Source organism: Phascolarctos cinereus, unplaced genomic scaffold (genome assembly GCF_003287225.1).
Source record: "Phascolarctos cinereus isolate Bilbo 61053 unplaced genomic scaffold, phaCin_HiC Scaffold_7;HRSCAF=346, whole genome shotgun sequence".
In the NCBI taxonomy this organism is placed as follows: domain Eukaryota; kingdom Metazoa; phylum Chordata; class Mammalia; order Diprotodontia; family Phascolarctidae; genus Phascolarctos; species Phascolarctos cinereus.
In genome coordinates this window covers 10,833,575-10,860,690 of record NW_027556180.1, presented here as the reverse complement: position 1 = coordinate 10,860,690, position 27,116 = coordinate 10,833,575, and the positions used below count along the sequence as shown (strand labels likewise).

Below are 27,116 nucleotides of genomic sequence, written 5' to 3'. Positions count from 1 at the left end.
AGCATGAGAAGGTAGGTCAAATCCTTTGCTGAATCTTAAATATGCTGTATCTACAGCATTCTTCTCCCCCTCAAACTTAACTCCATCACCCTCTTAAAACAAATAGCCTGGCTTCACTGAAACCACATCATGGTGGCTCCAACAGCCTCTGCCCGCCCCTCCCCCCTTACATCATTCATCAAAAGAGCATCATCACAGCTGTCAGCCAGTGCCTCCCGCCTCTGCCTTCTGCCCTCTGCTCATAGGGAAGGAAGACGAACAGTCCCACTCCCCCATGGGTGAATCCCTCAGCCAGCATCCTGGATCCCACTGCCTCTCCTTCATTCTCCAGCAATCACCCTATTGCCCATGCTCCTCTCCACTGGCTCTTCCCCATACAACCACAAATAGACAAAACTCAAAGCCCTCCAAATCCCTTAACCCCTTCTGCTCCGTGCAGCTGGTCTCATCACTCTCTTACTTTCTGTCACTACAGAATTTCTCAGGAGTTGTTTAGACCAGGGCTTCTTTCACTTTTCTCACTTCTGACCCCTTTTCACCTAGGCAGCATTCCTTCCCGTGGCGTGGCCTGAGGGCATGCGCAGTGGAAAGTGCACATGCTTCTTGTTCAGAACCAAGGCAGCATGGGTAACTGCTGCCAGAAACACCTCAGATTCGTTACACATTTGATTTTTAATTAATTTTTGGTCATTGCACATTCAGAAACCTCTTACTGTTGCCAAATTTTTCACGACCTCATATGGGGTCAAGACCCACAGTTTAAGAAGCGCTGGTCTAGACGGATGCCTCTCCTTCCTCACTCTCAGGCTTCCTCTGCCTTCTCTGTTCTCCTAAAACCACTCTACACTCACCTTATCAGTTCCTTATTAGGAAATCCAGAGGCCAGCCCTGCTGCCCTTTCCAAGCCCTAGCTAGCGGAGACTGTGGTCCCTGGCTCTGGAGTCAGAGGGACCAGGTGCAAGTCCTGCCTGATGCTTACTCCCTATGTGACCTGGGGCACGTGCATCCTCTGCCAACTGAGGAAACTGGATGAGAAGATGTCTGTGGTCTCCCTAGCTCTGGGTCCGGGACCCAGGGGATCTCACCAGTCTATCACCCCCACGCAGACCGTCAGTGCCACCCAGCTGCGTCCTTACACTAAGCTCACCAAGCTCCTCTGGCTTCCGTTCTGCCCTTCAGCCTGCTGCCACAATAATTATGCTCACGCACAGAGCCAGGTCATGTCAGCCCAGTGCCCAAAAGGCCTCTGTGGCTCTTTATTACCCTCCGAGTAAAGTTCATACTCCTCCTGGCAAAGCCCTCCTGATTTCTTCAGCCTCATATCTTATTCTTACCCACTATGATTCAGCAAAAAGGATCTCCTTTCTGCCTCTGTGTCATGGCTCACACTGTCCTAGGCCTACAATGCCGTCTCGGCTTCTTTAACCACTGATTCATCTCCATCTTTTCAAGCCCAACCCACATGCCACTTCCTCCTGGAAGCCCTGCCTGATTCGCAATTACAGTCTCCTCAGACTTCACAACTGTGTATGGTGAAAATACAGGCTTTATCCTATCAGATGATCCATCAAAATTAGCTGCTTAGAACTTTGTCTTATGCCCACACTCCCAAATGTGGAGTTCCATAAGGGCAAGTATCCTACCTTGTCTAAGTCTCAGGGGTTCTGCGGTGCCTTGCACGCAGTATACACCACAGCTGAAGGAATGCTGAGGCATGCTGGGCTGGCCCGGACTCCTGAGATCCCTCACAGTGCTCAGACGAACACGAATGTCAGAAGTAAAGGAGACTTTCCTTTCCCTACTCAGAACTTGAAGGTTTTTTATTTTAGGCTTTCACTTGTCATATTAAGAAGCTAATGATTACACTAGATTCTCAACTTCCCCTCTATCCATACCCACCGGGATTGTACGATGAGCACAGATGACTTGTGAGATCAGAAAATGGAAAGTGTTTAGAAGCCTTAGCATAAAAGTGACTGATAGTGATTTTGTTTAATTAGACAAAGAACCCGATGATTTACTGGCCAGTCAATGAAAAGAACATCTGCAAGCCCACTGGTGCCTCTTCCCCAGACACACGAGCCCGACGTCCTCTGTCCAAGAACAAAACAGAGTCATTGTCTCACACTGGAGAGCTGACTGTCCTCATGCAACGACATAGCCTTCCCTTGAAAAAGAAGGAAAAGAATTCCCTCCAAATGATCGCTACAAAAGCACAAACACTAAGCCAGTCTTAGGCCTTGCCCTGCTCCTGATCCTCCGCTGTAGCAGTTTTGTGAAGGGCACCCAGAAACAAATCAACCTTACAGACGGAGATGCGATTTGTTTCCTCCAAAAGTTTCTCATGCGGAAGGCCAATGCTGTTCCTGATTCAACAAAATACCAGCTTACTGGGGAATTATGTCAGCAATTCCCATTTTTTTGGTCAAGTATGTCCCCATTAGCAGAGCCCGAGATCTCCTGGTAGAATTTCAGCTTAAATGAATCATAAATACATCATTTAAATGAATTTTTAATTCATTTGCATGGCTTTCTGCATGTTTTTTTTTTTTGGGGGGGCTAGGCAATGAGATTAAGTGACTTGCCCAGGGTCACACAGCTAGCAAGTGTCAAGTGTCTGAGGCTGGATTTGAACTCAGGTCCTCCCGACTCCAAGGCTGGAGCTCTATCCACTGCACCACCTAGCTGCCCCCAAGATCACCATTTTAAAAGTATGTTTATTACATAACATGCACAAAGCAGGGGCACTTGACACTTACTAGCTGTGTGACCCTGGGGAAGTCACTTAACCTCACTGCCTACCAAAAACAACAAAACAAAACAAAACAAAAATGGTGATCCTGAAATGGTTTACGTTTGGAAATGCCTTTTAGATATAACCACATTAGTTTTTGACAGTCAAAAGACCTTGAAACCCCTGAAAACTCCAGATCTGAGAATGCTGAAGAAAGCCCTCCTCTGACAAAGACAAGCCCTTCAAAGAAAGAACCATAAGGCAATGCCCGCCTCCAGAGCTCCGAGGGACAGAGGCATACTGACCGCAGTCCGGGGCTACGAGGCCGTTCGAGCAGGGGAACGTGAGTCTCTTGGCCTCCTCCAGCTTCTCGCGCAGCTTCTTCACTTGGCTGTCTGAGCGGCTCACCCGCTGCCTCAGCAGCTTCAATTCGCCGTTCTTCTTCTCCACCTGCTCCCGCAGGCAGCACACCTGGCTCTTGCTGGGCCGAGAGGAGAAGCAGTAGGAATGGAGCGAGTCGATGAGCTTGCATGCCCCTGATGCCGACATGATGACCTCGTTAATGGACATGGGGCTGGCGTCCGTGTCTCCCTTCTGACCGAGCGCCGCTTCCGTGGCGGGCTTCGGAGTGACGTCTGGCGGAGGCGCTGACGAGCTCTGGGAAGGCTTCTGCGGTGTAGCAGTCAGTGAGGAAGTTGGGGTGCCCTCTGCCAAGCACGTGCCGGGTACCGCGCTGCGGCGGCTGCAGCCTGGCTCCACGTCTCTCTTGAGTCTTTTTCTGTCCAGCTGCTCTTTTGGAAGGGAGGGCCTCTCTCGAGTGTGCCGAGAGGAGAAGCTGTAAGAGTGGAGGGAGCCAATGAATTTACACGCCCCTGATCCCAGAGGAGTAAAGTCATCAATGGAGATGCCGCTCTTGTCTGCATTCCAAGCCCCAGCTTGGGCGCTCGGTTCAGTACAGGCCCCTGGAGCAGGTCTCTCTGGCTTTCTCGGGACACTGGGCTCTGTGGCCAAATTGTCAGCAGAAGTCCTCCCCGGAGACCCTTCCGGCGGGGTGGGCCTCTCCACCCCTTGTTCAGACTGGGACACTGCTTGTTCCATACTTCCAACTTCTTCTTTTACCGTCGGCTCTTCATCCACAGACAGCGGTGAATGTTCAGTGACTTCACACCTGGCTTCCTCCTGGGGTTCCCTCACATCCCCGGGAGGTTGGCCAGCCTCCTTCCTCCTACTTCGGACATGACCTCGGGAACCTTTTTTCTTCTCTGCCAAGTGAAAGATGGATGGCACAGCTGTGGGTTTGAGAAGTCGGTGCTGGTCCTCTAGCCTCTTTGAGAAGCTATCTTTGGTGAAATGCTCACTGCAGAGGAAGGAATACTTGGTGGGAGTCCAGTTATCCCTCTGAACTGCTTTCAGCCACTGGATCAGGCGTTTTGAATCCTTAAGGGGGAACCTGTAAGACAATTAAAGCAATAAGTAAAAACTTCTTACAGTCAATGAAGAAACAAAAAATTTCGGTGATTAAAAATAAAAGGCTGCTTTTTCATAAGCTCGAAGTCTTTACTAAGTTGAAATAACATTTTCTTCCAGACTCCAGGCCGACTGTTTCTAACAATGACATCGGCATTGGGGTAGCGTGGCTTTGACATCCTAGCAATCACCTCAACAATTCAACAAATATTGTTTATTTATTGTTGGGTAATCCTGGTACCACAAAGCATGGCATGAAACAGACTGAGGCTCATCAGAGTTGCTGATCACCATCCTGGAAGACAGATATCCCGCAAAGACAAGAGGGTTCCCCTCTAGATTCGATTAAAAGAGCTTTCCAGGGCACCTTGTTTACAGGTAATAGTGTTCTAACTGCACCAAACACCAAAATGTTATAGAACCCTTTGAATAAGACCCCTGATTACTCAAATCAGCCTAATAATCTGGAATGGAAAAATTAAATTGATGAGACCTCCCCTCTGTCCAAACCAGGGGTGAACCTGGGTCCTTGAGGTCACATGTGGCCCTCTAGGTCCTCAAGTGGGGCCCTTTGACTGAATCCCAACTTCACAGAACAAATCGCCTTCATAAAAGCACTTGTGCTGTCAAACTTGGACTCAAAGGGCAGCACTTGACGACCTACAGGGCCACAGGTTCCTCACTCCTGGTCCATTTAGCCTAGGAATATATAAAGCTGGTTTATGAGATGGACAAGGTGGGGTCAGACAGGAATGGGAGGAGGACAGCACACTGGACGGCACAACGTTTTAACTCCCAAGCCAATTTTTTACGTAAATGTTTTCTTGGTGATAATCATACTTGTAAATCTCAGAACACCAGAACTTCCAAAGAACCAGAACACTTTCGATATAAAGAGTAATGAAGAAACATATAGCGAGTGCAAAGCAGGCTAGAGCATATTTCTGAGGATGGCGTAAATCACCCTCAGGACGTGGTGTAAAGAAGATAATTGAGGAGATTAGTGCTCTGAAAAGGAGGCAGGCTGAGCATGTAAGGAAATCAAGTTAATGGGCACTTATCAAACACTTACTAAGAGCCAGGCACTGTGCTAAGCACTGGAGATGCAAAGAAAGGCAAAAAACAGACCCTGCCCTCAAGGGGCTCATAGTCTAACAAGGGAGAGGACATGCAAACAACTCCATACAAATAAGATAGGACAGGACCAAGAGAAGATGCAGCTATGTCCAATTAGTATGAATAACGAATCAACTTGAAAGCGAATCTGGCGAAGGGTCACATTTATTTGAATTTGCACTAATCAACCCAATAATTATGAAAAATAAGGTCATTGCTTCCAGCCCTACAGAAAAATGCAACACAGATGCAAACAACAGGACCAATTCTCAGGATCTGTTATTCAAGCTTAGCTGTAATCTCAGAGGGAACACATTAACATTAGGGAGTCTGGGAAAGGCTTCTCCTAGAAGGTTAGACTTTAGGGGAGACAGAATGAAACCAGGGAAGCCAGAAGCAAAGATAAGGAGAAAGGGCATTCCAGGCACAGGGAATAGCCAGTGAAAATGCCTACAACTGGGAGACAGGAGTGTCTTAGACGAGGAACAGCAAAGTGGATGGTAGACTCTGTGGAGGGGAGAAAGGCGCAAGACGATTGGAAAAGTTGGAACCGGCCAGCTTAGGAAGGGATTTAAAAGCCAAAGAGGACTTCATATTTGCTTCTAGAGGCAAGTAGAAGCCACTGGAATTTACTAAATTGAAAGGGAGGAGGGGAAGGTTATGTGACTCAGACCTGTGGACGATCACTTTGATAGCCCAGTGGGGAATGGACCAGAGTGGGGAGACACCTGAGGAAATGGGACCTGTCCCAGGGTGGTGGCAACTGTCCAAGGAGAGAAGGGGCCATCACAGACAGAATGAAGATGGAAATGGTGCCATGAAACGTCAAAAGATCTAGAGGAAGAACCCTAATACATCGGGCAGATTCCTCCATGGAAAAAATGTGGACCAGAACCCCAGAGGATGGAAAAGCACAGACAGACTGAATTCTACAAGGAGAAAAGGAAGTTCTACATCCTTAGGGGTATAAACTTCCTGAAGCAGGCGAAGGTGCTGAACTATGTCCCAGGGATACCATGATGTTCTCAGGGAGTTTACAAGCTACCAAGGTTTACAAGGAACACATTGGCTAAATGAGGGTCAAACATAAGGTCAACAAATAACCAAGCATTTATTAAGTGCTTACTATATGCCAGGCACTATGCCTAGCATCACGCAGAAAGTGGTGAGAGACATCAGCCAAAAGAAGAAAATGCCATCTAACCCACCGACAGCTTTTATCACTAAAGATGACCCTGCAATGGCATCATGTTGTAGAATGACAAGGAAATAAATCTTTGATCTGTTTCATGGGTCACGCGAAGAAGCATCAACTCTATCAACGCTGGCTGCGGCTGGGAAAGGAGCTGGGCCAGTGCTAGAGTAAGTGAGGCACGCCAGACAGCCTGCCCACCGCACTGGTACACGTGAAGGCCTCTAACAAGCTGCTACAGCACCTCTTCTAGTATCCAGCACACAGCAGGTGCTCAATAAATGCTTGTTGACTGTTGTGTCTCCGTAACCCCGTTGGGGGTTTTCTGGGTGGAGATCCTGCAGCAGTTTGCCATTTCCTTCTCCAGCTCATTTTACAGATGGGGAAACTGAGGCAAACAGGGTGAAGTAACTTGTCCAGGGTCACCCAGCTAGTAAGTGTCTGAGGCCAGATTTGAACTCAGAAAGACGAGCCTTCCTGACTCCAGGCCCAGATCCCTCTACACTGAGCCACCTAGCTGCCCCTAGTTGACTGAGTCATATTCAACTAAAATTTAAACTCTGTGAAGGCAAGAAAAGTTATTTTAAGTCTTAGACTCCCTAGCGCCTAACTTTTTGTCTGGCCCACAAACACATAACAGACACATGATGAACTGAATTATGAGGATAGTCTAGAAAGGATTTATGGAAAGATATGAGCAGAAATCAAGCAGGATGATCAGGGGTAGAGAGTGTAGGATGGCCTCCACCGGCGGAGGGAAGGATCCATCAGGTATCAAAGTAAGAAGTAATCCGGTGCCAAGAAAGCAAAATGCTCGCTGGGTCTCAGTCTCCCACCTGGGCTTCAGGGATGATTTCTGAGGTCTTTTCCAGCCCCACAGTTCTCCAGCTCTGAAAGTTATGAATTTCTCAAATTCCATTTGCAGTGTCCTGACCTCTTTTTCAGAAAAAAGTGAACTGGTATCACTGGCCTGAAAAATTTGTTTGTGAAGCTCAGTAATCTGTGCCCTCATCGAAAACCATTCAAATAGGATTAAAGAATTGCAAAATCAAAAATGAACCAGAGTGTACATTTTCTAAGGATGTTCCAAAGGAACGCAGTAGAAGTAACAAGTTCTGGTGGAATGTGTGCCATTACCGGGCTACAAGACCTTGAGAAAGAAACATACTAAATCATGATAAATTTTCACTGGATATTGCAGAGTGCTCAGGAGTCCCTGGCATCGGATAGCTCGGGAGCTTAAAATTTAACATAAATATTGTTGCACAACATAAGACAACAGCCAAATATAACACATATATTACATATATATACATAAATGAGCATGTATATATACACATATGGTTGTTACATGTCAGCCTGGTACCGTGGGAAAAGCTCCGGATTTGGAGTCACAGACACAGGTTCAAAACTCTAGCTCTGCTTTTTATAACCCAGGTGACCTTGGGCAAATCACAATTTCTCAGGCTCTCAGTTTCTTTATCTATAAAATGAGGTGGTTGGTGTGGATCTCTTTTAGGCTCTAAAATCCTATAACCCTAGGCCCCAAGAGTTCTTCAGGGTCATGCCCTTAGGGCGCTTCCCTGCAGGAGAAGATCAAAGCAAGCAATGAGAGCTGAGGAAATGTAATGGGGGGGGGGGACTGGAAACAAATTGTTCCTAAGATATGTTAAAATGAACATTTTAAATGAAAATCAATTATAATGTTCAGTCAGGTTGACCTAAAGCTCATGAAATTCACATTCAAAGGATGCTGAAACCTTCTGACTCTCAGTGGTCCATCCCCTAAGGAGAACTACAGCCTAGCAGTATCACTTACCACGGGATGCTGTCAAAATGGCAGCTTCACTGCAGGGTTTAATGCTTCTCCTTACGTGGTGCGGGCACTTGAGAAGTTGATTTACTCACCTTCATAATCAGGTGCCCGGGCTGACTACCTTTAACACCACACTAAAGTTTCCTCTAAAGCCACTCTATTAAAATCCCCTCAGTGAGGAGGGTGTGTGGATTCAGGAAGTGCTGGTCACACAGCCTCCGCTTCCCTCATCACAGAAATCAAGATGTGATCTTGGAGGAGTCGAGAGCGCACAGGGAAAGGAGCTCGGAGAACACAAAGGAGCAACCTGCCTGAAAGGGGGGAAGTGGGGAGGAGGAGAAGCATGCCCATCTCAGAAATCTGAGAAGCCGACTCAAAAACATGCATTTTCCCGCAAAAGTTTTTTTTTTTCAAGGACTGCAAGGCAGTAGTGGAGCTTTTCTCCCCGAGCTGCTGGGGGGGTGGGGGGAAACACCATGACTTGGTCGTATTAGCAGAAGTTATCATTGGCTTTTCGGAGGTTTTAACAGCCACCCAAGAGGGACCTCGCCACCCAGAGAAGCTAAAGAGAAAGCCCAACAGCCCCGGAATTCTTTGTCTTGGAGGGGGTCCCGGCCGCCCCCCTCGCCCAAGTTCTCCCTGGAGGAAGGGGGACCCCCTGCTGAAACTGGCAAGATCACAGGCACCAAGTGCTGGGGAGGGGGACGGGGATAGGAATGGGGGTGAAAACGAGGGTGGGGATGGGGACGGGGCCACGCTGGGGATGGGGGTGAGGACGAGGCTGGGGACGGGGGTGTGAATGGGGAGGGGGGCTCTCCTCCCCAGGGGCACGGAGCCCCCTCCTGCAGCAGGTCCCCCTCCCCCCCGCTCTTCCTCCTCCTCCTCCTCCTCCTCCTCCTCCTCCCCCCGGTCCGCGGCCTCTCCGGGCCAAATTAGGAGGTGTGGCCGGCGGGTCGGGGCTGCGGCCGCAGGAGCCGGGGTCCGGGGCGTGACGCAGGGCAGCCACCCGCCCCCGCCCGCCGGGGCCTCAGTTTCCCGGGCTGTCGGCCGGCCCGGGCGGCCCGGGGTTACCTGTGGAAGCTCACGGCCCGCTTCTCGCCCTTGCCCTGCCGGTTGGAGCAGTTCACCGCCGCGCAGCAGATCACCATCTCCGGGCGCCCCGGCCCGGCCCCGGCCTCCCGTGCCCCGCCCCGCCCCGGCGGGCTGGCCGACGGACGGACAGACGGACCGACCGCCGGACCCGACCCCGGCGGCGAGCGAGCGACGGAGCGAGCGGCCAACCAGCCAGCGAGCGAGCCAGCGCGCGCCGCCGGCCCGAAGCTGAGGCGCGCGCGGGACGTGAGAGCCAGCCCCGCCCCCGCCGCTTCCTCCCGCCTCCGCCGTACGGAGACATGGCGGCGCCCGCGCCCGCGCCAACATGGCCGCCGCCGCTGGCGCGCCTCCGCCTCAGGCCCCCGGAACCTGCGCGGGGCCCCGCCGCCCAACTTCCCTTCTCAGAGGCTGCGGGGGCCGGCGATGCCGCCTCCGTTGTTGTAACCGCCCTCCGGGGGGGGGGCGGCCCCTACGGGCTCCCCTCTCCTCCGCTGTGCCGTACGACAAGATGGCTACCGCTCCTACGGAAACCCACCCCGTCCCGCCCGCCCCGCCCCGCCCCGAACAATTAACCCCTGCGGCTGGAAGGCACCGGGCTACAACTCCGAGGCGGACAAGCATCCAGGAAGCACGTTCTAGGTGCCAGGCGTTGTGCTGGGCTCTGGGGATGCAAAGATCAAAGTGAAGGGCCATCTAGTCCAACCCTTACACCCTAGAAATCTGATGCCTGGAGGTTCAGCGAAGACGGAGCCAGTCCAGAATTTGAGACTCCTTGATGGGGAACAGCATGAATGCCTAACGAATACGATGTAATTTTTTTTTTTAGGCAATTGGGGTTAAGAGACTCGCCCAGAGTCACACAGCTAGTGTTTGGTCTGAGGCCGGATTTGAACTCAGGTCCTCCTGACTCCAGGGCCAGTGCTCTATCCACTGCACCACCTAGCTGTCCCTTAATTTTCTTTTAAATGAACTGTGTGGATACTTTCTGGATCAGCGCTATACTCATTTCATTTCTGCAAATGCACCAAACCCCATGCTGAACTCTCCTCTGTATCCCAGAAAACTAAACAGATACGGAGCCCGTCTGAAGATGCCTGGCGGTCCCTGCCTCTTAGTAAGAGGAGCACAGGCTTCATCATCCATTTTGGGGAGCCATTATTGGTGCTCAGGGTTCAGCTTTTCATTGGCAGTGCAGTTGGCCGAATTGGTAGGAGGATAAGAGAAAGCTCCTCCCCTGCCCCCGACACACTGGGTAGAGCCCTGAGGTGAACTCAAGGGAAGGCGGGGATGAGAGTGCCACAGGAGGAGCAGGCACAGGGCGCTAGCGACCTGCATCTCCGAAGGGACGGTACAAAGCTAAGGGATCACAGAACCCCCTGGGGATCAGGCTGTGTGTGTCGTGGCTCCGTGCAAGAATGGTTTTCCTTTTTATCTCTGTCTTTGTGGTCCCAAGCACGGTGCCTGGTGCTGAGTCAGCACTTAATGATTACCCACCAATGAAATTGTTGCCGTGTTTTACAACAGATCTCACCCTCACCAGTATGCTTCTAGCAGTCGTTGTACTGGAGGGTAGAGAGCACTTATTTACAGTCAAAAATCACAATCTAGAGCTATAAGGTACCAAAGTGGCCTATCGTAGCATCACAGCATCACAGAAGAGTTAGAAGGAATCTCAGTGGTCATCTTGTCCAACCTATCCACCCATTCATTCATTCAACATTTATTAAGCACCTAGTATGTGCCAGGCTCTGTGCTGAGTGCTGAGGATACAAAAAGAGGCAAAAGACAGCCCCTGCCCTTAAGGAGTCTATAATCTAAGGGCCGGGGGGAAGGAACAAATCTATAAAAAGCAGGCTATCACAAACCTGATAAGTGCTCTTTGGGTCTCTGGTTGAAGAGCAGCCTTGGCATTTTGCACAAGAGGAACCTTGGCTCCAAGATATGAAGTGACTTCCTCCAATATACGCAAGTTGTCTAATCCCCAATGCAGCATTCTTTCAATGGACCATGCTGCAAGGGGCAACCTAGGTGAGCCTCAACTCCATTGAACAAATATCTATTAAGGGTCTATTACCAACCCCAGACTGTGAGATGCACTCAGGATGCAAAGACAAACAGGCGATGTCCCTCATCGCCAGGACATTTCATCGTCCTAGGCATGCACAGTATAATAGAGATAAATAAATAGTATGTACGAGAGAATACAAAATAATTTCGAGAGGGATTGAGACTACCATTTGGGGGATGGGGTAGGTGGTGTCATGAGAGCACTGAAGCTCTCTGTTTCCTCATCTTCAAATGAAGACATTGGGATTTGAGGTCTCTCTAGCTGTTATGAACTTGTGACTAACTCCATTTTCCTGGTTAGGAAACCAACGCATAGACAATCAGCCGATAAGCATTTATTAAGCATTTACCGTGTGCCAGGTGTTAGGGATACAGAGAAACAAGTGAAAACAACCCCTGCCCACAAGGAGGTCGCGTTCTCATGGGGCGACAATGTGTGCCCAATGGGAAGAAGGAATGGACCTAAATTACATTCATATAGGGAGCTCCTGGATGGAGCGACCTCCTCCCCTCACCCCCATGCGGATGGGTGCCTTCACTGCAGCTTGCAATCTTAGCGACCTAGACCTTAGACTCGACCCTCAGCAGTCGAGTTACTCTGAACCAGGATGGACACAGCCAGGATGTGCCACAGGCAGTTCATAAGCCCGTCTTCCCCGCTCAGAGGCCAGCCCTCTAGCCAAGGCTAAGCAGTGTCCCTCTCATCATGTGCATATGTAGGCACAAGACGCGTACAAAGTAGATACCACTGAACCTTAGGCAGGAAGACGCCAGCAGCTGGAGGGATGGGGAAAGCCCTCTGGAGAAGGGAGCCTGGGGTGGTGGTTAGGAGGTAGAGCATTCCCGGTGGGGGGGCCGGCCAGGGCAAAGGCATGAATGCAGGAGATGGGTAGTTCTGCGAAAGAAACATTAAGTGGTCCAGTCTAAGTAGCTTCGACTTTATCCAGCATCGATTAAGCGCCTATAAGGACAACGTGGGAGGGATTGTGCTAAATAATGGAAATGCAAAGAAGAAAGAGCCGTCCATTCCTCAAGGAGTCAACTTTCTAATCCAACACGCACTAGGCTGTTTTTGCCTTTCCTTGTAGCACTGGGCCAGACGCACAGTAGGCGCTTTAAAACGCTGGCCAATTTGACAGTATGCATTTATTAAGCACCAGCTAAGAGCTAGCTGCAGGAGATACAGAGATAAAAGGAAGATCAGTCCCCCCTCTCAGAAAGCTTATCTTCTCTCGAGGAGATGCCACAGATCTGAGAGAGAAAAAGAACCGAGGTTCCCTCATTCCCCAGCCTGGTCCAGAACCCCTCGCTTTCCTTCCACCTGCTGCGATCTATGTAAAGACCACGCCCCTCCACTCTCTCACTCTACCACCGACGGTAGTTCCGTACGCCAAGATGGCGTCCCCCAGTAGTCCCTCCACTCGCTCCACGCTCTCCACTTCCTCGTCAGGCTCCCTTTGCGACCCCGCCCCTTCCCCATGCCCTTCCTGCTCACGTGCCTCCGGGCACGAGGCCGCATCCTGATTGGCCCTGTCTCCGCGTGACGTCACGCTGCGTCGCGTCGCGGTGCCTGTGGTAGCGACGCCGCCGGTTAGTCGGTGGGTGAAGAGGGAAGATGGATGCAGGTGAGGAGGCGTCGTACCCCCGCTTGCGGCTCCGGTCCGGGGGGCGGGGAGGAGAGGCCGGGGGGAGGCGAGGGCGAGGCCGGGGTCGGCCGGGGCTGGGGCCTGCACGGACGGGCGTGCTGGGCGGGGGGGAAGGCCCCGAGGAGCCTCCTCCTCGGCCCGGGCCTCCCTCCCGCCCCCTCCGGGTCGTGCCTCGGACGGCCGGGCGTGCTGGGGAGACGCCCGGACCGGGGTGGGGGGGGCCGGGGGCGGGTCGGTCTTGAAGGCCGAGAAAGGGCCCCGCCCCGCCCCGCCCCTTGCTTCGTGCGCCTCCGCGTCCCCTCAGCCCCGCGTCCGTGTCCCCGAGGTCAGGCTGCCCAGCGCCTGGGCCCGAGGCTCGTCCCGAGGGGCCCCGAGCCTCAATTTCCCGCTCTGTCGTTCGAGTCCGCGCCGGGGCTTGGCGGGGTCCGCAGGGTCTCCCGCTCGGGGGCCGCCCTCATGTCCGGCGCTGGCCCAAGGTTATCTTGTGTCCGCGTCTGCTGTGGTCAGGCGAGGCCACGACGAGGCCTGGGGGTCCGCCCCGGTCCGTGCGCCTGCTAGTGCTGACGAACCCCACGGTAAACGTCTAAAGGTGTCCCGCTCTCGGGGCAGTCACCTGTGTTGGGGGCGCCCGGGCTTGGGGCTGAGCTCAACCTTGTGATGCTCCCTCAGTTCTAGACCGGAGCCGAGTGGTCCGAAAACGGGCGATGCCCCGAGGCCGCAGGAAATGTCAGTCTCCGGCTGGAGCTCGTTGATTCGGGGTGTTGTTTAGGGCTAGGGGAGAACCTTCCGCTTATGAACACCATTGGGCAGAGAATGTAAAATATCCGAGAGATCAGATTCCCACCTCTCCGTGCACACCTGGTGAGAGGGGGCAGTGAGCTGTCCAAGGCTGCCCAGCCTCAAATGGAACTCAAAGCCTGGTGTTTTCTGTCTCCTTCCATCCTTCCATTCCTAAGTCATGAAGAGGTACCCTTTGTCCTTACTGGGGGTAGAGACCATGAGTTTTCAGAAGGTTTGTAGCGAGACCCAAATGTGCCCAATCATTTTAAGAGTAAAGCCCTGGAAGTTTGGGGTGGCAGAGTGCACAGAGGATCTGGGTTTAAATCCTTGCTCTGCTCCTCATTCACCTGTGTGAACTTGGGCAAGTCTGGTTTTCATGGGGAACTGAAGGAGATCTCTAGGGCTCCTTCCTGTTCTAAATGTGTGATCCTCTGTCAGCAGATGAAGAGATCCATAAACGCAAATCCTCCCCATTTTCTAGGCATTCCTAAATGTGTTTTCGTCTTACGCCCAGAAGACTAAGCCCTGGAATCTTTGTTTTCACTCGGTTGTCTTCACTGTCCCTGCTAAACTCCTTACTGTAATAGCTTCTTAACGTTTCTTTCCCCTGTACAAAGAAAGTAAAGTAAGAAAGAAGACCTTTCCCCACTATCCAAAGTCAAAAGATTCTGTCATTTTTGCTGGGGAAATATTTTGAAATTTAAAGTTTTGTACTTAACTAGTCATTCCTCTAGTGGCCCAGCTAGACCTGGAGTCTGGAAGACTCATCTTCCTGGGCTCAAATGTGGCCCCAGACACTCACTAGCCGTGTGACCCTGGGCAAGTCACTTTACCCTGTTAGCTGGCCTCAGTTTCTCCTCTGTAAAATGACCTGGAGAAGGCAATGGCAAACTGCTCCAATATCTCTGCCCAGAAAACCCCCAATGGAGTCACGAAGAGTCAGACATGGCTAAAAATGACTTAACAACAGCAAAAGCAAAAATTTCCCATTCTTCTTCCCTCGTTTCTGTATCTCCTGAGACAGTTGCGCTGTGTGATCTACATGTTCCCAGTTCCACTTTGTCTTTCCCCTACATAGCATGGTTAGTTTATCTTTACCCGTGTTCTTGTGTTTTGGCCTCCATACGATAAATGACCTTATCTGCAAAATAGGTTTATCTTGGGTGCAATTTTACTTGCCATTATACAACATCATTTGGTTTTTCCTGGCATTTTAAGCTTAGTTTAAAATTATGCCATTTTAACTTGGAAATGGTGCTTTGAAGATTTTTGATGGTAGGATGCCTATTACTTAAATGAATGAATGTGAAGAACATTGGAAAAACAGAATTCCTGGAATTATATTATCATTTGAATTCTAAATAAGGACACTGAGCAAATTCAGTTTTAAATTTAGGAGTTTTTATTGATTTTTTTAAAAAATCGCTGTCACTTCCCAATAACCCTTCCTTCCCCAAAATTGAACAGTTTCTTGTAACAAAGTATAGTTTAGCAAAACAGATCAGTGTATGTCCTATTCCGTGTTTATAATGCATTACCTCTCTGCCAATTGTAGTGAAGTATACTTTACTGTCCTCTGGGGTCAAAATTGTCCATTACGTTGATCAGAGTTTTGATGTTTTCCAGTGTTTTCCTAAACGTTATTGTCATTCTGCAAATTATTTTTTTGGTCCTGCTTCTCTGAGTTGGGTTCATGTAAGTCTTCCTAAATTTACCTGAATTTCTTACATTTATTACTCTTTATGAGTCAGTAATATTCTGTTTCATGTTATTTCAGTAGCTATTTCAGCCATTCCCCAATTGTTTAGCATTCCACTTTGTCAGAAGTGCCGCAATAAATATTTTCTCTTTTATTTTTTGCTTCCTTGGGTATGTGATTCCTTTTGTGGGTGAGTTGAACTGAGACCCCTTCCAACACTCAAATTGTGATTGTGACCAGTAGTGAGATCACTGAGGCAAAGAGAACATACCATTTAGTGATTTCTGTCTTGGAGTTTGAAATTATTATAATTAGGTTTAAGAACATCAGTATCAGTTTTAGTGTTTTCAGGGAAGAAAATATTGTTTACCTTGACAATCATTTTCATTGTTGTTTATAGACTTCTATAATAGGATTTTTAATTTTTAAAAGCAGTCCCTAAATTTGGCTGTGCTAAGGACATTCATGAGAGAAGGTGGTGTGACGGTGTGCTGAGCGGGCTGCCCTTGAAGTTCGATCTGAGTTGAAGTCCTGTCTCTGGTGCATGTGGGCTCTGTGACAATGGGCAAGTATCTTAGGTTACAGAGGAGTTGTGCCGTCAGCAGTGGTTAGATCAGGGGCTGGAGTGTTTCCCCCACCCTGGTGAAGTCATGGGTACAGACCCTCCAGCTTCTCTCTCCAAAAAAGGACTTTCATTGAAGAAATGTGGTAAAGGAACCAATTGGGTGTAAAAAAGTATTTTCTTTGGGGAGAACGAGTGGTGGCTGGCATCGGACTGCTTCCTTGATACAGTGCTGAACTTAGGCCAGCTTAGATGTTAGACCATTCGAAAGTCGATTTCTACCTGTTGTTTTACATCTGAGGAACCAAGTTTTATTATAGAACGTTTGGACTTAGAAAGGTTGTATGCTAGAACTTAAACCAAATGTGCTGAACCCTGCACATTGAAGGACGTTTTAAACTGCTACCTATTACAATCCAAGGGGAATGCTACTTATGTAGGGCTCCTTTTGAGGCCATGGGTTTGTTGAAGCAAGATAGGATTTTAATGTAATTGTTTAGGAAAAGTACTAATATAGCCTTCTCCAGGCTGCCCTAGCTCAAGTCCTGGATGCCATTAGCATTGGTACATGATTACAAAGTTCAGTGTTACATAGTTATTCTTGCATGTGCTGCTTGTAAATTTCAGGTCAGATCTCTAAGATTCTTTTGATCACTTCCTGTTAGTTCCATTCAACAAGCACGTGACCCACGATGGTCCTGGAAATGTCATATTTAATAAAATATTTAATGACTTAGTGATAGACTTCTTTATTGCTGTCTGGACTCCTAGAATTTCATTTTTTTGCATTTTGTACATAACATTAATCTAGTATGTGGATAGAGCATATAGATAAGTAAAAAGGACAGAATCAAACTGTATGGTAACATGGATTAGAGAGATGTCATTGCAAAAGCTCTGTATAGTTTGTCAATTGCTTATTAAGCAGTCTGTCTTTATGTCCGGCGTGCACTCAGAACTAACTCCCCAACATTAATGTAAATTGTTTTGGCGTTTATTAAAGGAAATCAGTTTCACACCCAATATTCTAAACATGTTAAGAACAGTAAACTTATAAAATTTTGTAAATTTCAAGTTGAAATTTCATTTGCACTGTGTAAGCTTTCAGAAAGTTTTTGTGGACACTTATGCTGGAAATGCTTTTGTAGCAAAAATGTGCTGTAGTTTATAAATACCATCAGTGTACATTCTTTTTGTGTAGTTTTAAGATTGGGACTAAAGAGAAAAATCAGAGTTAAACTCTGTTGTTTTCCCACAAAATCAAGCAGTTTTAGAGATAGAAAGGTCCTGACAGATCATCTAATACAAGCCTTAGTTTTTACAGATGAGGAATTTGAGGTGAGATGATTTGTCCATGGTCACACAGCTGGTTCCTTGCAGAGCTCAACGAGAACCCAGGTCTTCTCAATCTTAAACCAGTGTTTTCTCTGTAGCATTCTCATTTTAAGAAAGCGGCAAAAGTTGGTTCTGCAAACTTGACACTGAAACCCAGAAAAGGTTTAGACTGGATTAGTCGACAGATGATTTGTAAGAAATTAGAAATGGTGGTTTCTTGGAACTGGCATTGGTTCACCTAAGTTAGTCCAAACTAATCTCATTTCCATCTGTGAAAATTTTTGAAGATTAAGTTTAAACAGACTGACTCTTCATGTGTTTCTAAAGTGGAACTACTGCAACAGAAAAAGAGACTACTCTACAAATTTGTTGTCTCTATTTTCTCCTTTTACCTTTTGATGGTATTAGCTCAGCTCCAGGATCATGACATGCTGACTATAGCTAAAGTATAGTTGAAAAAAATGAAACTTGATAGTATTTCTCATGTTCTCCTTCAGTTTATTACTGTATTCCACTATAGTTTTTTCTGTGTTTGTCATCCTTCAAACTAGAAAATAATTGCATAAGAACTCAGGCTGCTATTCTTTTTCTTCCTTCTTTCCTAATTTGGCCATATGTCAAAATGCAGAGATTACGAACACTACTTCATATAAAGGTCATGAAATTATAATAGAAGACTGAATCATGATTGAAGAGATTATCTAGTCCCATTTTCACTGATAGACAGGAGTTCTTTGTCTTCCCTTGAGTTGTTTCTTGAATTTTTTGGCGGGGAGAGAGGGTGACACAGTTGGGGTTAAGTGACCTGGCCAGAGTCACACAACTAGTGAGTGTTACATGTCTGAGGCCGAATTTGAACTCAGGTCCTCCTGACTCCAGGGCCAGTGCTCTATCCACTTCACCACCTAGCTGCCCCTTGAATTTTCTTATTGTTCATCGTGCTTGTTTTTAAAATCTAAGCTCAGTGTTGTCACTTATCTTGGAAAGCAGTGAGTTTCCACTACAGCTACAAGTCTGGACTTTGCTAAGCTTTATTCAGGTTTTCCTTTTTATAGCTTATCTCGCTCCAAGTATTTGTAATTTCCCTGATACTATTACCATGATTTGATACCACTACTTAACCTGTCTTGGAGATCATGGCAATGGTTTTCACAGAGCTTACTTTTTGTAAGCTTGAAATTATGGACATTTTAAGAATTTTCTCTTTGAGTTTTTATTTTCTATTCCAAATCAGAGAGAAAGGGCTGTTCAGTGTTGCTGTGAGATCAGAATACAGGTTATTCACAAGAATGCAAAGAGAAGTTGGTTTTTGGAATGTCTAGACTGCTAGTGTTGCATATGGACGGTGGGATGGGAAGTTGATTTGACTCTGAAATCAAGAGGGGGGAAAGTCTAGAGCCATTTGGGTTTGGGAAATGGCGAGCTCATCCTCCTGGCACTTTGCCAGTTGCCATCTGTCTTCTGTTTATCTTACCATCATTATAGATCATTGAGATGCCTTGGACTGTGGCCTTTGCCAAGAGCTGGGGAGACATTCTGCCTGGTACTAGGGGAGAAGAGAAGGAGACAGCTAGTGCCTAACGTAGTGATAATTCGATTTCATTTGTTGTTTACAGTTTGTTTTCATTAGTTGTCACATTCTGACCTTGGCTTACAGAGTGAATGCTTTAGGCTACAAATTTGTCTTGCGTTTTCAGTTTCCTTAGTAACTCTGATTTTAATGATTCACCAACATATTAGATTTGTCATTTTAACACTATGCTAAGCTCGTGAGAGTTGGGCCTTCACATTTTTAATTGGCTTGCTTTAGTACCTTTTCTCACATCTAGGTTGTCTTCATCTCTTTGGAGTCTCTTATACTCATCTATTTAAGTAGCTAAGTAGGTTTCAGGAACTCATAAATTTCCTAGTTACAGCAGAAGACAGGGTGCGACGTATTTGAACCTATTTAATAAGGCTGACTAACCTGTACTGTATTGGCTATAAAGATGGCTTCCTGACCTATAAACCTTGATAATAAATATGAGAAATATGTCTGCTCTGCATTTCTCTATTCCATTAATTTAGGTAATTTTACATCAAAATAATCTTGAAAGAATAACACAGTGGGGACTTGGTTTAAAAGTTAAACTTTTTGATCTGCTGGTTGTATACATTATGCTTTTCTCTTTGATGTTTTTCTTAAATGGAAGGTGATGCCATTGTCTTAATGATTTATACTTTGTCATCATTTCATGGAAATAAGCCCCAGGGAAATGTTCTTGTTTAAACAAAACCTGTGGTTGTCTAGATCAATGGTGGTAGTGTTTACTAGGCTGCCAAATAACTTCTCTAGTGAACCCCTGATCATTTTGTATAGAGTATTTCTGTAGGAAATGAGGCCAACTGACAGGAGAGTCTTATTGATAATGGGATGAAATATCCAAAGGTCAGAAATTATTATACTGTAATATTCTGTAACTAAGGTTTAGATAGTTTTTTTTTTCCTTTCAACGATGAACTTTGAATTCTGGGTCAGTATACTGAATAAAGAGAAAATGATGTGCAACTTAATCACTTCCCAAACTTGCAAATTATTTTCATGGTGGCATGAAGTGGCAGGTACTATTGCTGTAGGCAGACAAGGCTTATAATTGAAATGATTTGTTCCTGGGCCACATGGCAACTTGGTGGAGATAAAAGAAAGCATTTAATCGTGTGATGGTTCTTTGATCTTTTCCTTCCAGAATCATCTTCAGGAAATAGAGAATTTCAAAGCTAGAAGGGACCTTAGAAATCACCTGGTTCAACCCTGTCATTTCACAGATAAAGAAACTACGGAGAGCGGTGAAGTGGCTAAGTGGCTGACCCTAAGTCATGCAGCTAGTTAATAGCCGGGCCTCCACTGGAAGTGTGGTGCAAGGGTTCAAGAAAGCAGGAGGCGTTTATTGAACACCTGCCGTGTTCCGGGCACTGTTAAGGACCTTTAGAGATATTATCTAATGTGATCCTCACAACCGCCTTGGCAGGGAAGCACTATTATTTCCCCCATTTTACGGTTTAAAGCAGACAGATGAAGTGACTTGTCCAGGCTTACACAGCTGGTGTCTGAGGCTGGATTTGAACTCAGGTCTTCCTGACTCCAGGCCCAGTGCTCTGTCCATTGTGCTGATTCATGTTGAGGAACAACTCACGTGTTCAGCTAGGACATGTAACGTGTAAATAATTGAGCTGTTGATCAGAAAATATCTGCCTAGAGAAATTTCAGGGCTGAGACCTTGTCGGTAAGTTCACTGAAAAGGCCTTCAGTACATGTGTTCAGCACATAGAAGGGTTATGCTGTAGCGACCAGAGTGAAAACCTGCATGTCACTTAATTGTATTCTGAGATTAATGTGAAGCAGAGAGACAAGGACATAGTATCATTAGGTGTCGTTGAAGGTTTTCTGAGAAAGGAAGCCAGTCCAGCTTTTGTGTGTCTTAAGGTTTTGTATGAAGGCAGATGGAGAGCTCTTAGGTACCTCTTGGAAAGAATCAGATTCGCTTTCTGATCATGTAAAGGTAGCCTACCCTGCTTCCTTCTTCTAAAGGGAGACTATTATTTTTTGCTGAATGTTGCTGGGTTTAGTATTTGTTTCTGTTTTTGGCCAAATGGACGCTGTGTAAAGCGTATCAAGAAGCTGCCAAAGCCACTTTTTGTTTTCTGTCTTCTGATAGATGGTCTCCCTTTAATCCAAGGGAAGTGGGGCTGGTTACAAGTGAGCAGGTTGTGCTGAGGGTTTTACTCATGTATACTTCCCTGAAAGTGGCAATCCTAACCTCCCCCTGCAGTCTTTGTGCTTTTTCCTGCAGCCTTGTTCCCTTTGGGCGCTGTGTGAACATCACAGAGAGTGGTGTCTTAGTCAGGGGAGGGAATGTCTCATTCTCAGGCTTTCTCACCTTCCATAAACTTCATCCTCCTAAGACAGGCCCTCGTGCCAGTGTTTGACACAAGTGAGTCAGGACTAGTCATGGTATTGGAGACGTCTTCTGATGCCAGTGGAAATCTGTCCCCCCCACATGAGAAGCATGTCCTCCAGGTGCTCCTTTGATGTTAATGGCACCAGTACTTCTCCTCCTGGCACTCATGAGTCGAGATGGGTCTCCCTTATGGGATGTGGAAGAGGAGATTGAGGCTTCCTTTTCTGTGGAGCCTCAGTAGGGGCTGAGAGCCTGGCAGGTGGACTCTTTGCTTAGATGCCATATAATGTGAAAAGGTGGAGTGTGTGCCTTGAAGGATGAAAAGGGGGTAGGGGCACAGCCCTGCTGGACTGCATAACAAAGTAGGACAGCTTGGAGAGGAGGCGTAGGGCCATCTGTGGAGCGCCTAGGTTGGTTACATTGTTGTGCAGCAGAGAAAGAGGGAGAAGAACCATTCCATATGGTGAACGGACTTCTCTGCTCTCTAAGGACATTGAGTACCCCCGCCTCAACACGCTTCTCTTTTAGGAGCTCTGCGTTGTGGGTCTCCAGTTCCATAAATTGCTGCTTCTTGGGATGTATCATAGTGGAAGGAAAACCAGCTTTTGAGTTTCCTGGCCTGCTCTGGCACATGCTGGTTTTGACCCAGACAAGTCCCTCCACCTGCCTTTTGGTGCTCTTGGTACCTCCTGGGCTGCATTGGGAGTTTCCCAGCACTTAGCACAGAGTCTGTCGCCTAGGAGGCGCTTAATCCTTGTTGATTGACTGACCACATCAGTGGATTCATAAGTCCGGTGCTGGTTCCCTAGCTATTAGCATGTACTTTTACTCAGCTCAGTAGTGAGATTTCTCTTTGTATAAAAATGGGTAAAGTTTCCACGCGGAACGCTATTTTGGCAGCTTCAGCATGAGGGGAAAGCCCTGGACTGGAAGATTGAGGTCCTATTCTCCTCCCGGGTCTCTATGACGTGCCCCTCTCTGGGCTTTAGTGTCCACTGGCTTGGAGAAAATGGCCTTTATGATCCCTTCTGACTCTAATTCTGTGAGCCTTTGGATTTCAAGCTAGTACTTCTAGGATGAGGATTTAGATGAAAATTTCCTTTAAGGCATGTCTATATCTTAAACCTTTTATTGTATCAATAGTAATCTATCAATAGTAAGGTGTGATTAAGTTTTTTAAACATGAAATTCTTAAGTAGATATCTTCAGGTAAATGAAAGGAATTGACTGCATCACAGTTTTTTCTGTGTTTATGTTATTGAAGCCCAGAGGCTAACATTGGGTGGGGGGAGGGTGCAGAGAGAAAGAGAGAGAATTGTTTTTTAAATTGAAAAGTCAGCTGAGCATAAAATGTACCTTTTTGAGATAAGACATTCTCTTTTTTAAAAAATATCCCCCTCCCCAGATTGTGTGTCCAGACAGTTTTTAGCATTCATTTTTTAAATAAGATTTTGAGTTCCAAATTTTTCTGTCCCTGTTCCTACCCTCCCCTCTTTCTAAAATAGTAGGCAGTTTGATATAGGTTATACATGTGCTGTCATGTAAAACATTTCCATATTAGTTACAGTTGTGAAAGAAGAAATATCAAAAGGGGGAAAAAACTATGAAAAAGAATAAAGTAAGTGAAGAAAATATGTTTTGATCTGCATTCAGATTCCATCAGTTCTTTATTTGGATGTGAAAAGCGTTTTCCTTTGTGAATCCTTTGTATTTATCTTGGATTGTTGTGTTGCTGAGAAGAGCGGAGTCATTCGGAGCTGATCATCACACAGTGTTGCTGATACTGCGTACAGTGTTTTCCTGGTTCTGCTTGTTTCACTTTGCATTAGTTTGTACAAGTCTTTCCAGGTTTTTCTAAAATCTGTTCCTCATTTCTTATTGCACAGTAGTATTCCATTAAATTTATATGCCACAGCTTGTTCAGCCATTCCTCAATTGATGAATATCCCCTCAATTTCTGATATTTTGCCACTGCAAAAAGGCCTGCTATAAGTACTTTTGTACATGTGGGTCCTTTTCCCTTTTTTATGATCTCTCTGGGGATACAGACCTAATAGTGGTATTGCTGGATCAAAAGGGATGCACAGTTTGGTTGCCCTTTGGGCATAGTTCCAAACTGTTCTCCAGAATGGTTGGGTCGGTTCACAACTCGACCAACAGTATATTAATGTCCCCATTTTCCCACATCCTTGTCAGCATTGATTATTTTCCTTTTTTGTGACATAGCTGATCTGATAGGTGTGAGGTGGTACCTCAAGAGTTGTTTTAATTTGCATTTCTCTGATTGCTGCTGCTTGCTGTTTGTTCTTCATTCTCAAAGAGGACCATAAAGTCAGGGAGGTGATGCCATGACTTGCAAGTAAATTGAATTTAAGCAAAGGAAGGCTGTGCAAAGTCACCAGCCTCACTTTCACCTCCAGAGCCATCTGGGTCCAGTGGCCAGATATCGATCAGGACAACTGGAGATGGCCCAGGATTCAGTGGGAGACCTTGGCCCAGGGGTGGGGCCTTCTAGGTCCTCAGGTGCGGCCCTTTAACTGAGTCCAAGTTTTACCAAACAAATCCTTTTATTAAGGAGATTTGTTCCATGAAGTTTGGATTCAGTCAAAGGGCTGAAGTTGAGGACCTAGAGGGTCACATGTAGCCTCGAGGCTGCAGTTCCCCACCTCTGCCTTGGCCTTTTCAAAGGCCAGTTGAGGCATGAGGCCTTTATCAGAGACACTTGCTGTAAAGACTGTTTCCCAGCATTCTGCTTTCTTTCTAATCTTGGTTGTGTTAGTTTCATTTGTGCAAAAGTTTTAAAATTTAATATAATCAAAGTTATCTATTTTACATTTTGTAATGCTCTCTCGTTTGGTCATGAACCTCTCACTCACTTAACTTTCTCTTTTAGGACTTTGGATGCTATACCACTTGGTGCATATATGTTTAGTATTGATATTACTTCATTGTCTATGGTACCTTTTAGCAAGATGTAGTTTACTTTCTTAACTCTTTTACTTAGGTCTATTTTTACTTTTGCTTTTTTTTTTTTTAAAGTAAGGCAATTGGGGTTCAGTGACTTGCCCAGGGTCACACAGCTAGTAAGTGTCATGTGTGTGAGGCCGGATTTGAGCACAGGTCCTCCTGACTCCAAGGCCAGAGCTCTGTTTATTGCGCCACCCAGCTGCCCCACTTTTTGGTATTGCTATTCCTGCTTTTTTACTTCAGCTGAAGCCTAATGGATTCTGCTCCAGCCTTTACTTGGTGTGTGTCTCTCTGCTTCAGGTGTGTTTCTTGTAAACAACATATTGTAGGATTCTGGCTTTTGACCCACTCAGCTATCCACTTCTATTTTATGGGAGAGTTCATTCTATTCACATTCATTCACAGTTGTGATTACTAAATGTGCATTTCTTTCCATCTTATTTTTCATTCTGTTTACCTTCTCCTTTCACCCTTTCCCTCCACAGTATTTTACTTCTGTCTACAGCCTCCCCTGGTCTGCCTTCTCTTCTGTCAGTCTCTTCCCCCCTCTTCACCTTCTACTTTCCTGTCAGTAAGACAGATTTCTATATTGAACTGATTGTGTGTGTTAACTCTTTGAGCCAGTACTGGTGAGAGTAAGGTTCAAGTGATGCCCATCGACCACCCTCCCATCTTTCCCTCTGCTGTAGTAGGTTTTTCTCACCTCACGTGAAATAAGTTACCCCATTCTACCTCTCCCTTCCTTCTGCAGCCAGTGTACCGCTCCTTCTCATCCCTTAATTATTTGTTGTCATTCCCTTCAGTTCACATTGTACCCATACCCTCTGTCTATGTTTATTTTTTCTAGCTGTACTATTAGTGGTACAGTTCTTAAGAATTGCAAGTATCATCTTTCCATATTAACAGTTCAATTCCATTGATTCCCTAATGTTTTCTTTTCTCTTTTTACCTTTTTAGGGTTCTCTTGAGTCTTGATGTTGGAGATTTTTTTTTGTTGTTCAGTTCTGGTCTTCTTAGGAAAGCTTAAAATTCATCTATTTCATTGAGTGAGCATTTTTTTTTCCTCACTTAAAGTAGTGTGCTTAATTTTGCTGGGTAAGTGATTCTTGGTTGTTCTCTGATCCTTTAATGTTACGTGTGCTAAATCCTGTGTAATCCTGATTGTGGCTCCCCAGTGTTTGAATTGTTTCTTTCTGGCCACTTGCAGTATTTTTCCGTGACCTGCTAGTTCTATAATTTGAGTGTAATGTTCCTTGAAGTTTTCATTTGGGGATCTCTTTCCTGAGGCGATCAGTGGATTCTTTCATTGCCTATTTTGCCCTCTGGTTGCAGGATGTCAGGGTGATTTTTCTTGATAATTTCTTGAAATATGCTGTCCAGGTCTTTGTTTTGATTATGGCTTTCAGGTACTCCAGTGATTCTGACATTATCTGTCCTGGATCTATTTTCCAGGTCAGTTGTGTTTCCAGTGAGGTAGTTTACATTTTCTTCTATTTTTTCATTCTTTTTCATTTGTTTTGATTTGATTGATTCTTGATGTCTCATAGTCATTAGCTTCTACTTGCCCAGTTCTAACTTTTAAGGAGATATTTAAGGAGGTGTTTTCCTCAGTTAACTTTTGTACTTTCTTTTCCATTTGGTCGATTGTACATTTTAAGGAATTGTTTTCTTCAGTGGATTTTTGCATCTACTTTTTCTTTTGGCCAATTCTACTTTTTAAGCAGTCTTCTTTTTCTAAGCTGATGACTCTTTTCATAATTCTCCTGTATCACCCATTTCTTTTCCCAATTTTTCTTCTACCTCTCTTATATGATTTTTAAGCTCCTTTTTGAGTTCTTCCATGAGTTCTTTCTGGGCTTGAGATCGCTTCCCATTTTTCTTTGGGGTTTTGCTCATAGGTATTTTGACTTTGTTTTCCTCTTCTGAGTTTGTGTCTTGATCTTCCCTGTCACCATAATAACTTTCTTCAGTCAGTTTTTTTTTTCTTTTTGGTGAAGCAATCAGCGTTAAGTGACTTGCCCAAGGTCACACAGCTAGTAAGTGTCTGAGGTCGGATTTGAACTCTGGTCCTCCTGACTCCAAGGCAGGAGCTCTATCCAGTATCTACCTAGTTGCCCCTGGTCAGTTTGTTTTTTGTTGTTGTTTTTTGCTTGCCTTTTTCCTTTTGTTTAAATTTGAGTTCTGCTCTAGGGGTGGGAGGGGCTTCTTGTGTCAGAGACTGCAGGCCCTGGCTGTTTACCTGGTGCTGCATTGATGTTGCCTTGAGGCCCGTGGGGGACCTTCCTGTCTGTTGCTGTGATTTGCGGGGTGGCTGGTGCTGCTGGCAGCTTAGCTGGAGTCCTAGTGCTGGTGTCTGGTGTGTGCTGAGGCCAGTGTGTGTGAGGCCAGTGCGGTGTTTCTGAGTTTTCCCAGGGCTGTGCTGAAGCATGGGGAGGTCTGGCTTCTGGAGGCTGACTATTTGCCCAAGGCTGTGCTGAAGCATGTGGCAGTGGTGGCTGCCTATTTGCTTGGCGTGCGCCCCCCCCCCCCCCCCCCCCCGCGTGGCTCCTATTTGCCTGGGGCTATGCTGAAGCATTTATTGGTTCTTGGAACTGGCTATGGTGAGGCACATGTGGGGGGTGGGATGTGTGTGTCTTGGTCTTGGTTTTTGCCTGTTCCACCACCCTGGGGCTTAGGATCTCCTGCTGGTTTGCTGAGGTGGGTCT

The 27,116-nt window shown here is 46.5% G+C and overlaps 2 protein-coding genes across 2 annotated transcripts in view; one reads left to right on the top strand and one right to left on the bottom strand.

Annotated features, from left to right (window-relative positions):
* Positions 1-9,631, bottom strand: part of THAP4 (THAP domain containing 4) — a 69,488-nt gene extending 59,857 nt beyond the window's left edge. Inside the window, exons 1-2 of the mRNA XM_020989013.2 lie at positions 9,397-9,631; positions 3,040-4,184 (exon numbers count right to left, since the gene is read on the bottom strand). Of these exons, the coding sequence (XP_020844672.1) occupies positions 3,040-4,184; positions 9,397-9,473 (1,222 nt within the window). The 5' untranslated portion in view covers positions 9,474-9,631. The remainder of the gene's footprint in view (positions 1-3,039; positions 4,185-9,396) is intronic.
* A 3,374-nt stretch (positions 9,632-13,005) lies between these two features.
* ATG4B (autophagy related 4B cysteine peptidase) overlaps positions 13,006-27,116 on the top strand; it is a 37,693-nt gene continuing 23,582 nt past the window's right edge. The window contains exon 1 of the mRNA XM_020989015.2: positions 13,006-13,109. Coding sequence (XP_020844674.1) covers positions 13,100-13,109 — 10 coding nt within the window. The 5' untranslated portion in view covers positions 13,006-13,099. The remainder of the gene's footprint in view (positions 13,110-27,116) is intronic.